General features: G+C 42.7%; 1 protein-coding gene across 1 annotated transcript in view; it reads right to left on the bottom strand.

Annotated features, from left to right (window-relative positions):
- LOC126100396 (endocuticle structural glycoprotein SgAbd-5-like) overlaps positions 1 to 14727 on the bottom strand; it is a 58032-nt gene extending 43305 nt beyond the window's left edge. Inside the window, exon 1 of the mRNA XM_049910992.1 lies at positions 14622 to 14727. Coding sequence (XP_049766949.1) covers positions 14622 to 14636 — 15 coding nt within the window. The 5' untranslated portion in view covers positions 14637 to 14727. The remainder of the gene's footprint in view (positions 1 to 14621) is intronic.
- Between the last annotated feature and the right edge of the window lie 915 nt (positions 14728 to 15642).

The following is a 15642-nucleotide window of genomic DNA, read 5'->3' as shown; positions in this document are numbered from 1 at the left end:
ACCTCTCTAATGCCTTCTCTCTCTCTCTCTCTCTCTCTCTCTCTCTCTCTCTCTACGTCTCTCTGTTTTTGTCACAGGAACCATCACTGCAAGTTTATGTACCGGAGAGTGAGAGCTTTGTGTTACGTTAATTTCTCGGCAGCTTCGTATGAGACCTCTTCACCGGAAATAATACAAAAGTCACTCAAAATATTATGCATTTCAAAAATGTTCAAATGTGCGTGAACTGCTAAGGGACGAAACTGCTGAGGTAATCGATCCCTAGACTTACAGCCTACTTAAACTAACGTAAACTAACTTATGCTAAGAACAACACACACACTCACGCCCGAGGGAGGACTTGAATCTCCGGCGGGAGCGGCCGCACAATCAGTGACATGGCGCCTCAAACCGCGCAGTCACTCCGCACGGTTATTATGCATTTTGGGGTTGATTAAAGAATTTACTTTTTCTTAGAAAACATCTTTCTCATATGGCGTGAACGCTGTCGTGAAACTTTCTCATTAATAAAAAGTGCCTGAACTGGATTCCGGCACAGAAATTTGACTTTCGCACGCACTAGCAATAGAAACTGTGGGGCGGATCACCTGGATTACCTGATTGGTTATTATTATCCGCGATATGTAACCTTTAGATTTCGAGTCCTACTACAGCACACAGGTTAAATGCTTCAGTAGATGTCAACCATGTTTATGGTTCAAATGGCTCTGAGCACTATGGGACTTAACTGCTGAGGTCATCAGTCCCCTAGAACTACTTAAACCTAAGGACATCACACACACATCCATGCCCGAGGCAGGATTCGAACCTGCGACCGCAGCGGTCTTGCGGTTCCAGACTGTAGCGCCTAGAAACGCTTGGCCACAACCATGTTTATGTTCGGTCAATAAGGTGATTCAGAAAACTGTTGTTAAGACACTCTAGGGGAAAGAGTATTAAACCATCGTCTCACAATCGTCATTTAGGACTTCCACAGTTGACCTGATGATTATAGGTGAATGGTGGGACCTTAGAAAGAGCGCAACTCTTTGTCCGAGCTAGTATACTGTCTCTAATGGCAACAATGCCGACGAGACGCGAAACTGGGACTGATTTCCATCTCCAGCCCTGGAGAGAGTTATGAGAGGGAGCAAGGTGAGTGCTATGAAACATTTTGTTGCCACGGTCTACGCCACAGTAGCGAATGGATTGCAGTTTCAGGTGTCCAGCTGCCTCTGTCGTGAAACTGATTGTGGGCCGAAGCGACGTTCAATGTGTATTTAGCAGTCCTTGCAAGTCAGCACGTGAGTGCAGGACAGGCCGCTCCTGTTGGAAAATGTAACAACTGTTGCAGCCGGCATTGGCGAGTGGTGAATCAGTCGTCTTGGCCGCGGTATTAATGTGTCGAACAGAAAGCGAATGGGAAATACGGCAGAAAACGGTACAGCTGCTACAGGCTACGCGCAGAAATGCAGTGAACGTGAAGCACGCGGAATAAGACTTGGATAATCTTAGCCACTTACGAGTTTGAACTTTAGGATGTTGGGAAAAAGAAAACATTAGGACATCAGGCGCGGCATTCACTTGTTTTGATATTAGTGTATTGTAATACGGGGCAGTAGGCTGTATGAATTTTCCAAAGAAAGTTATTTTACGATTATGGCTGTAGAAGATATTACTCCGCTATTGCTTTACGGCTGCTGTTAAGTACAATTAATTTATATTTCAACCCGCTTGAGAAACAGCACAAGTGAAGGCACCGTGTTGCGTTTGTTATTGGTCACAACTGTTACTTCTGTTTCTGTTAAGTGGGACAGAACTCTTCAAGGATATCGTTACTTATACCATGTTATGCTTGACAGTTGCTTTATGCCGGAGCTACAATAGCCGAATGACAACCATAATGCGGAAGATGACTTCCTTTAAACACTTCTTTTGTTGAAAAACCTTCCCTCGATGTGATTTACTTACTGCAAGTGGGAACAAAGTTCATGTATAATGATTTCAAGGTATTGTTATTTTGCTTGCATTGCATTTATGTTCTCGACTTTATTTAGTGAGGCTATAATTTTTTCTTCCTTCGTGGTACAGTTAAGAGTCCGGCTACGTGGTACGTGACTTAAGGATTTGCTCGGAGACCGCTTGTAATAAAAAATGTTTCAAATGCCTCTGAGAACTATGCGACTTAACTTCTGAGGTCATCAGTCGCCTAGAACTTAGAACTAATTAAACCTAACTAACCTAAGGACATCACACACATCCATGCCCGAGGCAGGATTCGAACTTGCGACCGTAGCGGTCGCTCGGCTCCAGACTGTAGCGCCTAGAACCGCACGGCCACTCCGGCCGGCCGTTTGTAATAGTCACACACAAACGGCTGATACCGTTTCGCAAGCGTTATTTTTCCGTCACGATGGTCTGTGCAAAGATTTCATGACTAATAATTTTCTCCTATTTTAACCAGTTGCTATCTGTAACATTCGATTCAAGACTTGTCTCAACATATTTGTATTATCTATTAAGAAATTTTGCATCTTAACAGGTAAGTAAATAAGTAAAGAGTGTCTTGTCTAGTTAAGTTGTGGTGTAGGAATTCTCTTTCTGTATCTAGAGGGTGCCCAGGTTCACTGTCCAGTTAGGGACACTGGAAAAAAAATTAGCTGAATGAACAATACGGTAGAGCAAAAAGAGGTAACATAGGTTAAGCCAGAACTTTTGATGACTGAAATTAACGTTTGATCTGAGCTGCTTGAGATAGCAGTCGTGTCCTACAATGGTACGGATTAGAAAGCCATAGATGTTAGTGTTTAATGTTTGTCGATATCGAATACAATGGAGATAGATATCTTCAATAATAACCACTTGGATACTCTAGCAAACAATTTATTTAACGACCGGTTTTGTTGCCTCGAAGCCATATCATCGGGTTAGATATGATGACTCATGACATTAAAGTTACAACATTGGCGAGACCGGAGATGAGAATACGAGTGAAAAACTTTATGACCTATGACCTTTAGTTACGGAAATCTACCATCAATTACCTCAGTTATATACTCAAACCATGGCTGTAGGAGGGACTAAATGAAATTCCACTTAATCAGATGTCTAGCGTTTTAAAAACTGATGCTTTTCGCTTAGACATTGTTTCCGGTTCTAGTTTTGGACTGGTATGTAATTTTAATGTATCATTAGGTTCCTTCATTACTGTTTTATGTCGGGCCATGTGGTCTAACAGTAGAGTGAGTATCTAGAAATCGAGAAGTCGCTGGTTCAACTTCTTGTTGGAGCACGAAAATGCTGAGTCTGCCTTTAGTATGCCCTTTAGAACAGTGGTCGCTAAACTGCGGCCCGAATCGTGTCTTCGTGCGGCCCACGGTTCTCAGCCGTGTTTTATAATAACAGCGGAATCTAAATGCGTCAAAGTTAAGAGCTTCCTGAGAGTGTATTTTTCTTGTTCAATAATAAAAAAATCTTTATTTACAGAGACAGTAATATTTTAAGAAGTACTTAATTTTAAACGACATTGCTGAATTCAGCCGTGAGTTACGATCAGTTGCTATGTTATAAATGTAAAACGGAAGTGGAATGGATTCTTGAATGCTTGTAGCAAGTAATATGAAATAAAATTAAGGCTGTTGTAATAAAATGCAACGAGTAAAACAATTAATGATATTCAGAATTTCTAGTAAACCTTTGTGATTGTATCTCACATTGCAATTACTGTTATTAATTAACAAAACATGCTAATTTTTGTGGGTTGCCAATTATTAATAAGCTCGGTAGGGGTAGGTATGGCAAAGTGAACAGGATGGGACAAGCGGTCACTGTATATTTTTTTCACTGAAGACTGTTGCTGTCTGCCGAGAAGTGGTCAGACTATGTTGTTCTAATATACATCGCCACTGTCGTTGGTGTGACCGACAGAGAAAGCTTGTTGTGTTATTTTTTACTGTTGTTGTTGTTGTGGTCTTCAGTCCTGAGACTGGTTTGATGCAGCTCTCCATGCTACTCTATCCTGTGCAAGCTTCTTCATCTCCCAGTATCTACTGCAACCTACATCCTTCTGAATCTGCTTAGTGTATTCATCTCTTGGTCTCCCTCTACGATTTTTACCCTCCACACTGCCCTCCAATGCTAAATTTGTGATCCCTTGATGCCTCAAAACATGTCCTACCAACCGATCCCTTCTTCTACTCAAGTTGTGCCACAAACTTCTCTTCTCCCAAATCCTATTCAATACCTCCTCATTAGTAACGTGATCTACCCACCTTATCTTCAGCATTCTTCTGTAGCACCACATTTCGAAAGCTTCTATTCTCTTCTTGTCCAAACTAGTTATCGTCCATGTTTCACTTCCATACATGGCTACACTCCATACAAATACTTTCAGAAACGACTTCCTGACACTTAAATCTATACTCGATGTTAACAAATTCCTCTTCTTGAGAAACGCTTTCCTTGCCATTGCCAGTCTACATTTTATATCCTCTCTACTTCGACCATCATCGGTTATTTTACTCCCTAAATAGCAAAACTCCTTTACTACTTTAAGTGTCTCATTTCCTAATCTAATTCCCTCAGCATCACCCGACTTAATTTGACTACATTCCATTATTCTCGTTTTGCTTTTGTTGATGTTCATCTTATATCCTCCTTTCAAGACACTGTCCATTCCGTTCAACTGCTCTTCCAAGTCCTTTTTACTAAAAACCTTTTTTGTTTTTGGGTCATCTGATATAAGGCAATTATTTATATTACTCTAGTTGCCTCACTTGTATGGAGAGTAATAATTTTTTGCAAATGTAGTTTCTTGTTAATTATTTCAGTGCGATAATGTCTTCTGTGGATCCCTAATGCTGACATGCTGTCCAGTCAGGAGAAGTAGCCGAACGACTCGTCGGGAAAAGTGGCCAATGTGTTCACCTCAATAAGAATTAGTTACTTCCAAGATATCATCATAATACAACAGATAAAACTGTCTTATAAACCCTGTTATGTACAAAGCTATCATCTGCCATTCTATCCCTTCCTGACACTTTTGAATTATTAAGCTATATTATTTAAAACAGTCTCTTTTCTGTTATTTTGGCCTAATACAAACGTCAGATTGAAAACAGTCTGCTATTAGCGCTTGGTACTCTTTCAGATAGTAAGACTCCTAGAAAACGTGCCAGAAAATGAGGATACCAGACATGGGATCCTGTAGTGATGGCACTAGCTGTAGTAGCCTCTCAGGTCCTACGTAACCCTTCAGAGGGAATGTACTTCCAATATGTTTTTTCTCTTTCACTTAAAAATATTTGGTGTGATTTTTTATAATATGTAAATTTCAAAATTGGGTTTCTCTTCGAGCGACTGAGCGACCACATAACCCCTTCTCCCCCTTCCCCCTCCCCCCTCCCCCCTCCACCATCCGCCTACCCCCCTCCACCCACCCGCCCAGTTCCTATGCGGCCGGCGGAGTATCCCTAAAATGTCAATTTTGGCTCTTAAGCAAAGAAGTTTTACGATCACTGGTTTCTAGCGAAACGAGATTTGGATACCAATTTACACTATAGAGCCCATTTCTCCAAATGGAAAACGGGTCAGCTAAGAGCACTCAAGTGGGGTCCAATCGGCATGATAAAATTTTTTAGCTGTTACCCTAAATTAGTTACCTACAAATAATGGGGCCTTTCTTACGGAAACTTAGAGGATTTGTTTCGTTAAGCTGCTCCACTAATCCCGACAAGGGGTGAACTGGACCGGTGATAAGACATTGGACTTACATTTGTGGGGACGATAGTTCAGATCCCCTCGCTTACATGCGTATTTAGATTTTCCATGTCTTCTTTCACACAAACCAAATGCTGGGGTGGTTCTTCTCGGAAGGACACGATAGATTTTGCTGGCTTTACCGACGAGGGACACTTAAATTCTAATCCTCCATCCTTTCAGTGTCACCAGACGCCAGAGTCTAACATACACATCTGTACTCAACAAAGAAAAGTATGTTGTGCGGCGGAAGGTGGACTGTCCGTCAGAACCATTTCTTCTTTGTCCTGCTGTGTTAATATCTGTTAGTAACAGCTACTATCAACTGCGTGGACAATGTAGTCAGTGACTGAACATGCATTGCCACCATTCCCATTTGCGTGCTTGCTCGTAACGAGGTTTCTCTTGCATGCTATACACTACTATTGCAACAGTGCTGCAAAAAACCTTCTGTAAGCATTGTTTTACTCACTAGGCGTTAACTGCTAAGAACGGCAGTATTTATGCATGAAATAAGTCAGAAAAAATTTTAAAATTTCTTTCCATTCGCGAGTAGCTCATCGAGATATTTTCAAACCTCTGAACTCATTTCATTCCCCTTCGTATTCGTATCACGCAAGTTACAGGTAGAACGCGGACGAGGAGAACGTCCTTGACCGGCTTATTTGTTGCCTTGCATCACCAGTCCATCCGTAACAGCCTAGCGTTACTCTCCATGAGCAAGGCTAATAACACAGATTACTGAACTGCGTAATTGGAAGAAAGGTCTCACACAACAGACATAGAACTATAATCTGAAACATAATAATGTGACCTGACCCATATGTAATCACTGGCAAATAAAATGCAAATCTCTGCAAGGGTACAAATGTTATAAAAATGATTAAATTTTTGTTATTTAAACAGTAACATTTGTGAAAATTGCAACAGCAGTAAGTGGCACCTAATGAAGGCCGGAATTGCCTTTCTAATGTATGATTTCCCTACTAATACACGACATCTGCATGTAAGTATATATTTTATAGGTGACCATAGCGTGTGTGACGGAGGGTATATCTCATTTTACGTTCATGATAATTTACAAGATACATGTAGAAGGCAGCAATATGCTGATGGACTCTTCTGGAATCATGCACTCTGCAATTTTAACAGTGAACTACATCACGATGTGCAATCTTTTTATCGAAGCATCTGCCATTGGAGGTAGATTATCATCTCCGTGACGCTATCGAGCTTACTCGTGACGGAAGGCGCTGCTCTTCTTCGTATTATCTGGATGTACTCTACCTCTAAGGATTTCAGGTTGACAAATGATGCTCAAGTTTTGGCTGAACTAGAGTTTTGGAAGCTGAGTACAGTGTATCCTGAAAATTCAGTCTGACTTTTGACGTTTCTAGCATTAGGTTTTAGTGGCCGTTTCAAATTAAATCACTTCGTATCCATACTCCCAGTTATTCAATGGCTGTTTCCCGCCGTTCATCCTGCATTTCCATAGATTCTTGAATCCTTGCGATTTCGGCATATATAGTTGCATCATCCGCAGGCAGGCTCATGGAGCTTTCGATGTTATCCTCTTCGTCATATATATATATCTAGACGTATCAGGGTTCCCATATCACTCCAACTGCACACCCTCCACACTATTACAGAGCCTCCACCAGCTTGAACAGTCTCCGGCTGAGATGCAGGGTTCTTGAATTCATGAGGTTGTCTCCATAACCGTACTCGTCCACCGGCTCGATAAAATTTGAAACGAGACTCGTCGGACCAGGCAACATGTTTCCAGTCACCAAGAGTCCATTGTCGGTGTTGACGGGAACAGGCGAGGCGTATAGCTTTTAGTGTCATGCAGTCATCAAGAGTACACGATTGGGCCTTCGTCTCCGAAAGCGCATATCGAATATGTTTCGTTGAATGGTTCGGATGCTGACACTTGTTGGTGGCCCACTGCTGAAAACTGCAGCAATTTGCGGAAGGGTTACACTTCTGTCACCGTGAACGATTCTCTTCATTCGTCGTTGTTCCAGTTCTTACTGGGCCTTTCTCCAGCAGCAGCGATGTAGAAGATTTGATGTTTCACAGGATTCCTGATATTCACGAGTATACGAGTGTACTGTAGCTCCAAAGAAATTGTTAAATTGGTATAGGCATGCATATTCAAATACTGAGATACGTAAACAGGCAGACGGCGACGGCTATATAAGGCGACAAGTGCCCGGTGCAGTCGTAAGATCGGTTACTGCTGCTACAACGGCAGGTTATCAAGATTTAAGTGAGTTTGAACGTGGTGTTATAGTCGACGCACAAGCGAAGGAACGCAGCACATCTCCGAGGTAGCGATGAAGTGGGGTATTTTCCCGTATGACCATTTCCAGAGTGTACACTCGTGAATATCAGGAATCCTGTGAAACATCAAATCTTCTACATCGCTGCTGCTGGAGAAAGGCCCAGTAAGAACGGGCACAACGACGAATGAAGAGAATTGTTCACCGTGACAGAAGTGTAACCCTTCCGCAAATTGCTGCAGATTTCAGCAGTGGGCCACCAACAAGTGTCAGCATCCGAACCATTCAACGAAACATATTCGATATGTGCTTTCGGAGACGAAGGCCCAATCGTGTACTCTTGATGACTGCACGACACAAAAAGCTATACGCCTCGCCTGTTCCCGTCAACACCGACAATGGACTCTTGGTGACTGGAAACATGTTGCCTGGTCCGACGAGTCTCGTTTCAAATTTTATCGAGCCGGTGGACGAGTACGGTTATGGAGACAACCTCATGAATTCAAGAACCCTGCATCCCAGCCGGAGACTGTTCAAGCTGGTGGAGGCTCTGTAATAAAGTGGAGGGTGTGCAGTTGGAGTGATATGGGAACCCTGATACGTCTACATACGACTCTGACGGGTGACAAGTATCTAGGCACCCTGTCAGATCACCTGCATCCATTCACGTCCATTGTGTATTCCGACGGACTTGGACAATTCCATCAGGACAATTCGATACCCAACACAACCAGAATAGCTACACAGTGGCTCCAGGAACACTCTTCGAAGTTTAAACACTTTCACTGGCCACCAAACTCCTCAGAGATGAACATTATTGAGATCATCTGGGATTCCTTGCAACGTGCTGTTCAGAAGACATCTCCCACCCCTCGTACTCTTATGGATTTATGGACATCGCTGCAGGATTCATGATGTTCGTTCCCTCCAGAATTACTTCAGACTCCATTTCACTTCGTGTTGCGACACTTCTGCGTGCTCGCGGAGCCTTATACGATCTTAGGCAAGTGTAACAGTTTCTTTGGTTCTTCAGCGTACACACACACACACACACACACACACACACACACACACACACACACACATATATATATATATATATATATATATATATATATATATATATATATATATATATATATACTAGTTCGACGAGCATTCTCGAGAGTGGAAATTACCTGTGCATTTTCAAATCACCTGGTTCTAATCAGGTATTAAAAAAAAGCGTGATTTAGCCTCTGATTTTCACATTGACGTAATCATCATATTTCATTTCATGGCACTGCAAACAATGCGCTTGTTATGTAATCGATAGTCAATGTAGGGTGCCTGACTGCGGAAACCAACATTCTATGTTTTGGATTGTAGGAAATATACTCTTTTCGACGAAGAATGCTTCTCGTAGTAGCGTGGCCTCCAAGAGTCATGATAGGTGTTGGAGTCTCATTCCAATCCGTGACTGCTCTGTCATGGTCTGCAGCTACAGCGGAGATGGCTGTAGGCAAGCATATTCCACCGTGTCATCTCACATGTGTCCAGTATAAATGATTTAAGATAATGTGGGAATCCATAGAGGCACCTCTTCACAACGCACACATTTCTGTAGCTAATGTTAAGGGACGCTTGAGGTAGTGTAAAGAATGAAGCTACTGGACAGTGGATGACTGGAAACGCTATATTCTGAGGCAATCCGATGGAAGAGTCTGGGTTTGGCGAATGCCTGGAGAATGTTACCAGCAATCATGTGTAGCACCAACATCACTTATCTTCTCTGGTTTCGGCTCTTGAATAACGGACATTCAGATACCTGACTGACAGTGTTCCTCAGCAGAGTCTAGGTGTAGGGTAGACATACCGCGTATTGATGCCCACCAAAATGTGTTCAGGTACTTTCATTCTTCAACGTAACCACGAAAAAGATCCCCATACCGTAACAAAACAAAGTCGATGAAAAGCCTTTTCTGGATGCTACAGTTTTCAAGAATATTAGTGCACAAATGTTCTGGAAGCCATCTAACAAACACCAACAACATCAATGAATACAACTGAAATTTTTGCCAGTGTAGACATCAGACATAATCTACTTCCACCGTCGAAATATTGTGTGCGGACGTGACTGGTACCTGGCAGAACACACGACACGTCAATATGTCAACCAAATTCATATTTGTGACTTTTCAATAGCGTCTACGTGTCGTTTTCTCAATGCTGCGGGTAACATGTCATATGCCATTTCAGAATGTTACATTAGTCGATCTGAATATGCTGTAATACATTACGCTGCGAATCTTGAATGTTTATACATCTGTAAAGTTTCTTATTTTCCTCTTGGGGGTCTTACGTTGCCCCATAGGTTCCTCGATTTTGGCGGATACCGGCATTGTCCGTGCACAATACATCGACGACGTAACTGGTTACAGATACACTTCGAAAATGGAGGTAAATTCTTTGTGGTATCTATAATGGGCAAATTTCACGTATTTCTCATAGATTTAAAGAGAGGAGAAATTTATAAATGAAAAGATATCTAAAGGTACAACATTTCAGGTCAAAAGAAGAGACTGTATAATTTTGATTAAAAACCCAAAAATGTAATTTCCAATAATGGTCATTAAAATAGGGAGAGATATATCTGTGGGGCATCTGGTTTTCATGGAAAGCAAGCGACTAATTGATAATTGATTTGAACCATCAAGTGAAGAAACTCTTATATTGTAAGAGTAATGATAACGAAAACAAAAATTGTAAAAATGTGTTGTAATCCAAAGAAAATCAATGAGACAGAATAGGAAGGGTGATTTTTTTTAAAAAGGCAATAACGCCAAGACAAGCAATGGTTATTTAAAAGGAATCGTATTAAGAATATGTTTGTACAGTGGGATTATCATGAATCAATCTTACGGTCACCTCTTAATGTATTCGAAGTATGTGATCACTTATGGCTTGATGAAAGTGACAGAACACTAACAGAGTAAGTGAGCACAAATGATTAAATTCACATCGCTCTCGAGGAAAGAAAAACTAGACAGCGCAGAACTAACGCTTTCCTGCACGGCGACAATAATATTCTGCCACCTATTTTATAGTTTTTTTTGTAGTAAATGTGTATACTGTTTCAGACGTAGGACAGAAAAAAATTGAGGAATGGGGTGGGGGACTCAATTATGAGTTTCACTGTAGAGTTGTGTCAGACAGCTTGTTGCACAACCAGCCATTTACCGAGGCGATGAAAAGATGGCACGGAGGGAACCTTGACATACCACGGCGGGTAAAGCTGGAGATCCGGGTCCTGGGCCCGACCCGGATGTTCTTCTTGTCCTCTGTGCAGTGGAATTTATTATCCTAACCCAAGTACCGTTATTTCGCAAACAAGCGGAGGCGGGCCATATTTTTCCATTGCCTTAGTGCAGATATGGAAGTCGAAAAAAACAAACGAACAGTAAAATAATCTAAAAAAGAAGTCAGTAAAGAAGTTAAGGTTTTCTTTTCGAGAAGATGTACGGTAAATTTTTTGTCGACGATTAGATTTGTCTCAGAAGTTAATGCAGCGAGAAGCGACCTTGACCAAGGACGCGGAGACGACCGAGAGACTGCCCAGACACCGGCCCCTCCGGGCGTTAGACGGTGAGATCAGTACCTAACGTTGGACACCGACAGAGTATCAACCTAAACTTCGATACAGTTTGTGCTATGAGCTGTCGTCCAGGAGCTCGTGCGTAAAGGGAAAGTAGCAAGTGACACCTGACCTGTGGAGCACGGGAAAAGTGTAACAGACGGCGTCTGTCGTGAAGAGCTCTGAGGAAGTCGTAGAGCGTTAGTGTGTCGTACCAACGGTCACGGGTTCGAGCCCTGGTCATAACATATTCTGTACTGTAGCATATATGAAACGGTTATATGGGACGTGTTTCTGACATGTAAAAGGACAGTTCTGACTTCTTAGCCATGTTCTATTGGCAGTCTGCTTGCGCTTCGTATATTTGAGAGCAGTAAACCTATACACTTATGTGTTAATAATGTTAATAAGACTACAAATAGAAGATTTATGCAACCCCGATAGTCCTTTTACACGTCAGTAACATGCAGTCCCACAGTTTCACAAGTACTACCGTACAGAAAATGGCATGATCAGGGGTCGAACAGTGTTCCTTGGTAAAAACAACCGACCTACCGGCTGCCCCACGGCAGCTCTTCAAGGCAGAGGCTCTCAGTTATGTTACCTACCGTTTACGCACGTTCTTCTGGAGGTCAGCACATATTACAAATTGTATCGGGGTTTAGGTTGATACTCTGTCGATATACCATGTTTGGTACCTATCTGGCTGACATCTGGAGGTTTGGGTGTAAGAATGATATTCTCTAAATACATTTTGCAATGTAAGTGCTGCAACAGCCTTTATATGGATGTCCTTCAGTAATATGCGATAGTTTGCAAATGAAAATCTGAAGTTGGTTTACTATCGAGTCGTATTTACCACGTCATCTTAGGCAACAGTAGCTACCTCAAGAAAATTAAATAGGAATTATACATCGTTCTGCAGTACTTTTCATCAGTTAATAGATTACCTTTGTGGAGAATGCGAGCATCATAACACTTATTGCTATTACCGAGTTAACATTAATTAAAACACTGGTCACCTTTTCTGGAAGGGTGGAATTAAAATTCCCACATAGTCTCCCAGAGTTTATTTGTCCGTCGGTTCGCGCTACTGCGGGAATAGTGCCTATAAGAAAGTCACGGCCAACTATGCTATGAGCCATCCTACTGTAGTGTCAATATGTTCTCTCTCCCTAACAACGCCGTCATCGGCAAAGTGTTAGCCCCTTAGTTAGCTGTTTCTTACGTATTAGTTTTTCTTATTCATGCGACGTGTCATACCAGTGATTTCGTCAATGTAAATTGCGAAGAGAGTGCACCATTCCTCTAGCTTTTCTACGTGGTCTTTGACAGGCTATTCAAGTAGACATTCGCCCTACCAGAATGGGATTGGCCTTGTTTAGAAGGAACGCGCATGGATGAAAGCGGCAAATCTTAGCGAAAGTAAGTATATCATTTCCATCGTTTTTTCGATCGTTAATAACAATTATTAAAACAAGTGGACTGTTGCTATAAATGGCCAAGAAGTGGTGAAATAGAACTGCTCAGTATTCATATTACAATCTCTCATGCACGACTATATGTTGTGACTTAAACTTTCATCAAAAGCATATTAAACGACTAGCACGTTGACGAGCCTAATTTAAATGCTGCTGGAGACATAAATCAATACCGACTTAAATGGGTAAATATCTGATAAACAAATCTCTTGTATTCACTGTAGTTGTGATGAAATTTGGTGGTTTCGTCTCTAGTGGGTCATTATCAGGACTCCGTATCTTGTTACGAGAGTAATTCGTCATGTCGTAATCTAGCGTCCATCGTGGTCACTTCAACTAAGTCTAGTCGTTCTAAGTGACTACTTGACATGTTACTTTCTTACAAGACACTATTCTTATGATGTCTGCAGTCGAATTAGGCTGACAGTCATAAATTCATCAAATACGTCGGAAAAGACTTTCATTAAAACAATGTAATACCAAATAAATCGCGTGTTCCAGATTGACGTAGCGAAATAACTATTTCTTACCGCTTACAATAATCTGATTCAGGTGTCATAAAATTGCTTACAACAAGAAGCAAATGGTTCAGATGGCTCAGAGCACGATGGGACTTAACATCTGAGGTCATCAGTCCCTTAGAACGTAGAACTACTTAAATCTAACTGACCTAAGGACATCACACACATCCATGCCCGAGGCAGGATTCGAACCTGCGACCGGTCGCGCGGTTCCAGACTGAAGCGCCTTCAGCTGCTCGGCCACACCGGCCGGCCAACAAGATGCAGCGCAACGTTCTTACTGTAGAGCCAAAGTAAATAAAAACTGCTTTATTAATAACAGCAGTGATGTAGAATGGTTATTATTTATTTAGCGCCAAAGTAAAAAGTTGTGAGGCATGCTGTTTTCAGTGATTTTGTGATGTCAGATGACTGAGGCGAGTAGTTAATATAGAAATATGACTTTTTCTCAGATGCTTAGAAGATTTTTGGGAAAAAACATAACGAAACAAATACGTAATCTTTAGCTTTCATTTACATTTTTAGTGGAATCCAAAGCAGCTGGTTCGAATCCTGCCTCGGGCATGGATGTGTGTGATGTCCTTCGGTTGGTTTATGTAGTTCACGTTCTAGGGGATTGATGACCTCAGATGTTAAGTCCCATAGTGCTCAGAGCCATTTGAACCATTTGAATCCATAGGAGATGGCTTACAATACCAGGAGATTGCGTATTGGTGTTTAAAAATATGAAATCAGCCACGTAACGGATATAGAAGCAAGTCCGGAAGTGATGATAAGGAGGGTGAGGCGGTTCTTTCATGAATATGAAGTGCGAAGGGGGAGGGGGTGTGTGAGGAGGGGGGAGAGCGGGGGAGTTAGAATGGGGCAGAGAGAAGTGGTGATAGTTGTCTAGCATTGTTGGTGGGAGAGAAGGCAAGGGTTAAAGAGGTGATAATAGGTGGTAAGAATGGTAGTGACCAGGAGCGAGGCGTGGGCGTTGACTTACCGTGGCCGGATTCATGTCGGCGGCGTAGCTGGCGTCGTGGAGCTTGGCGCACTGGCGAGGCCGGCGGCGGCGTGCTATATATGTAGAGACGGGCAGGCAGTCAGGCGGGCAGTACGTGGTGGCGCCGCCAGCGGCGGCCCCCGCCCCGCTGCCGGGCGTCAGGCGTCGGCCGTCGCGTCATCGCCGTCGCTCTCGCAACACTCGAAAGAGGCGAGCGCGCGCGTACAGGATCTGGCCGTTTGTTAGGCACAGCCTTTTGTTACGGAGCTGCAGCGCGTGAAATAAGACGCGTCCGCCTCAGCTGATGGTGCGGCCATTCCACAGCTGGCCCCAGGCAAACGTTTAGAAAAGAGCAGGACTCCTCAGGATCTTTGGTGGGGAACTCTAAGCGAGTTTATGAGCTTCCAATTGGTTATTGAATCGTCACCTTGCAAAAACTCACTTTTTGTCCGTTTTTGCTTTCAAATGTGAACTGAAGCGCCAAAGAAAGTGGTATAGGCACGCGTATTCAAATACAGAGATATGCAAACAGGCAAAACATGACGTTACGGTGGGCAGCCCCTATATAAGACAACAAGTGTCTACCCGATGTATGACCTATCGGACACAAGAACGATAATAAACCTAACTGTTGCAGGTTGCTGACGCTGAACGAGAGCTCTACACCGGCACCCAGCGCCAGCCTTCGAGCAACACAACCGCACAACGTCAAAGGTATCGACATGCATGATACCCACTACTAACATAGCCTACCCTTGCACGACCTATCGCAGGCAGCAAGACATCCGCTACTGCTCTTACCACTCGACCTAACTATCGCAGAGGTTTTTTTCCCTTGGCTCTTGCCTTGGCACCTTTTTCCCTCTGCCCTTCAAACCGCTACCCTTCGTTCGACTTCGACCCAATCTATCTCCAGATGAGCGCGTATTAATGGTTAACCTTAACCAGACGTACGCAAACATCGCAGTACCCACATCCTGCGACACCTCACTTTAGTGAGTACTAACCCTTATGCAGAGAT

The sequence above is a fragment of the Schistocerca cancellata genome, chromosome 9 (assembly GCF_023864275.1).
Source record: "Schistocerca cancellata isolate TAMUIC-IGC-003103 chromosome 9, iqSchCanc2.1, whole genome shotgun sequence".
NCBI lineage: Eukaryota > Metazoa > Arthropoda > Insecta > Orthoptera > Acrididae > Schistocerca > Schistocerca cancellata.
The sequence above is the reverse complement of the archived record's forward strand: the minus strand, read 5'-3'. Positions and strand labels throughout refer to the sequence as shown.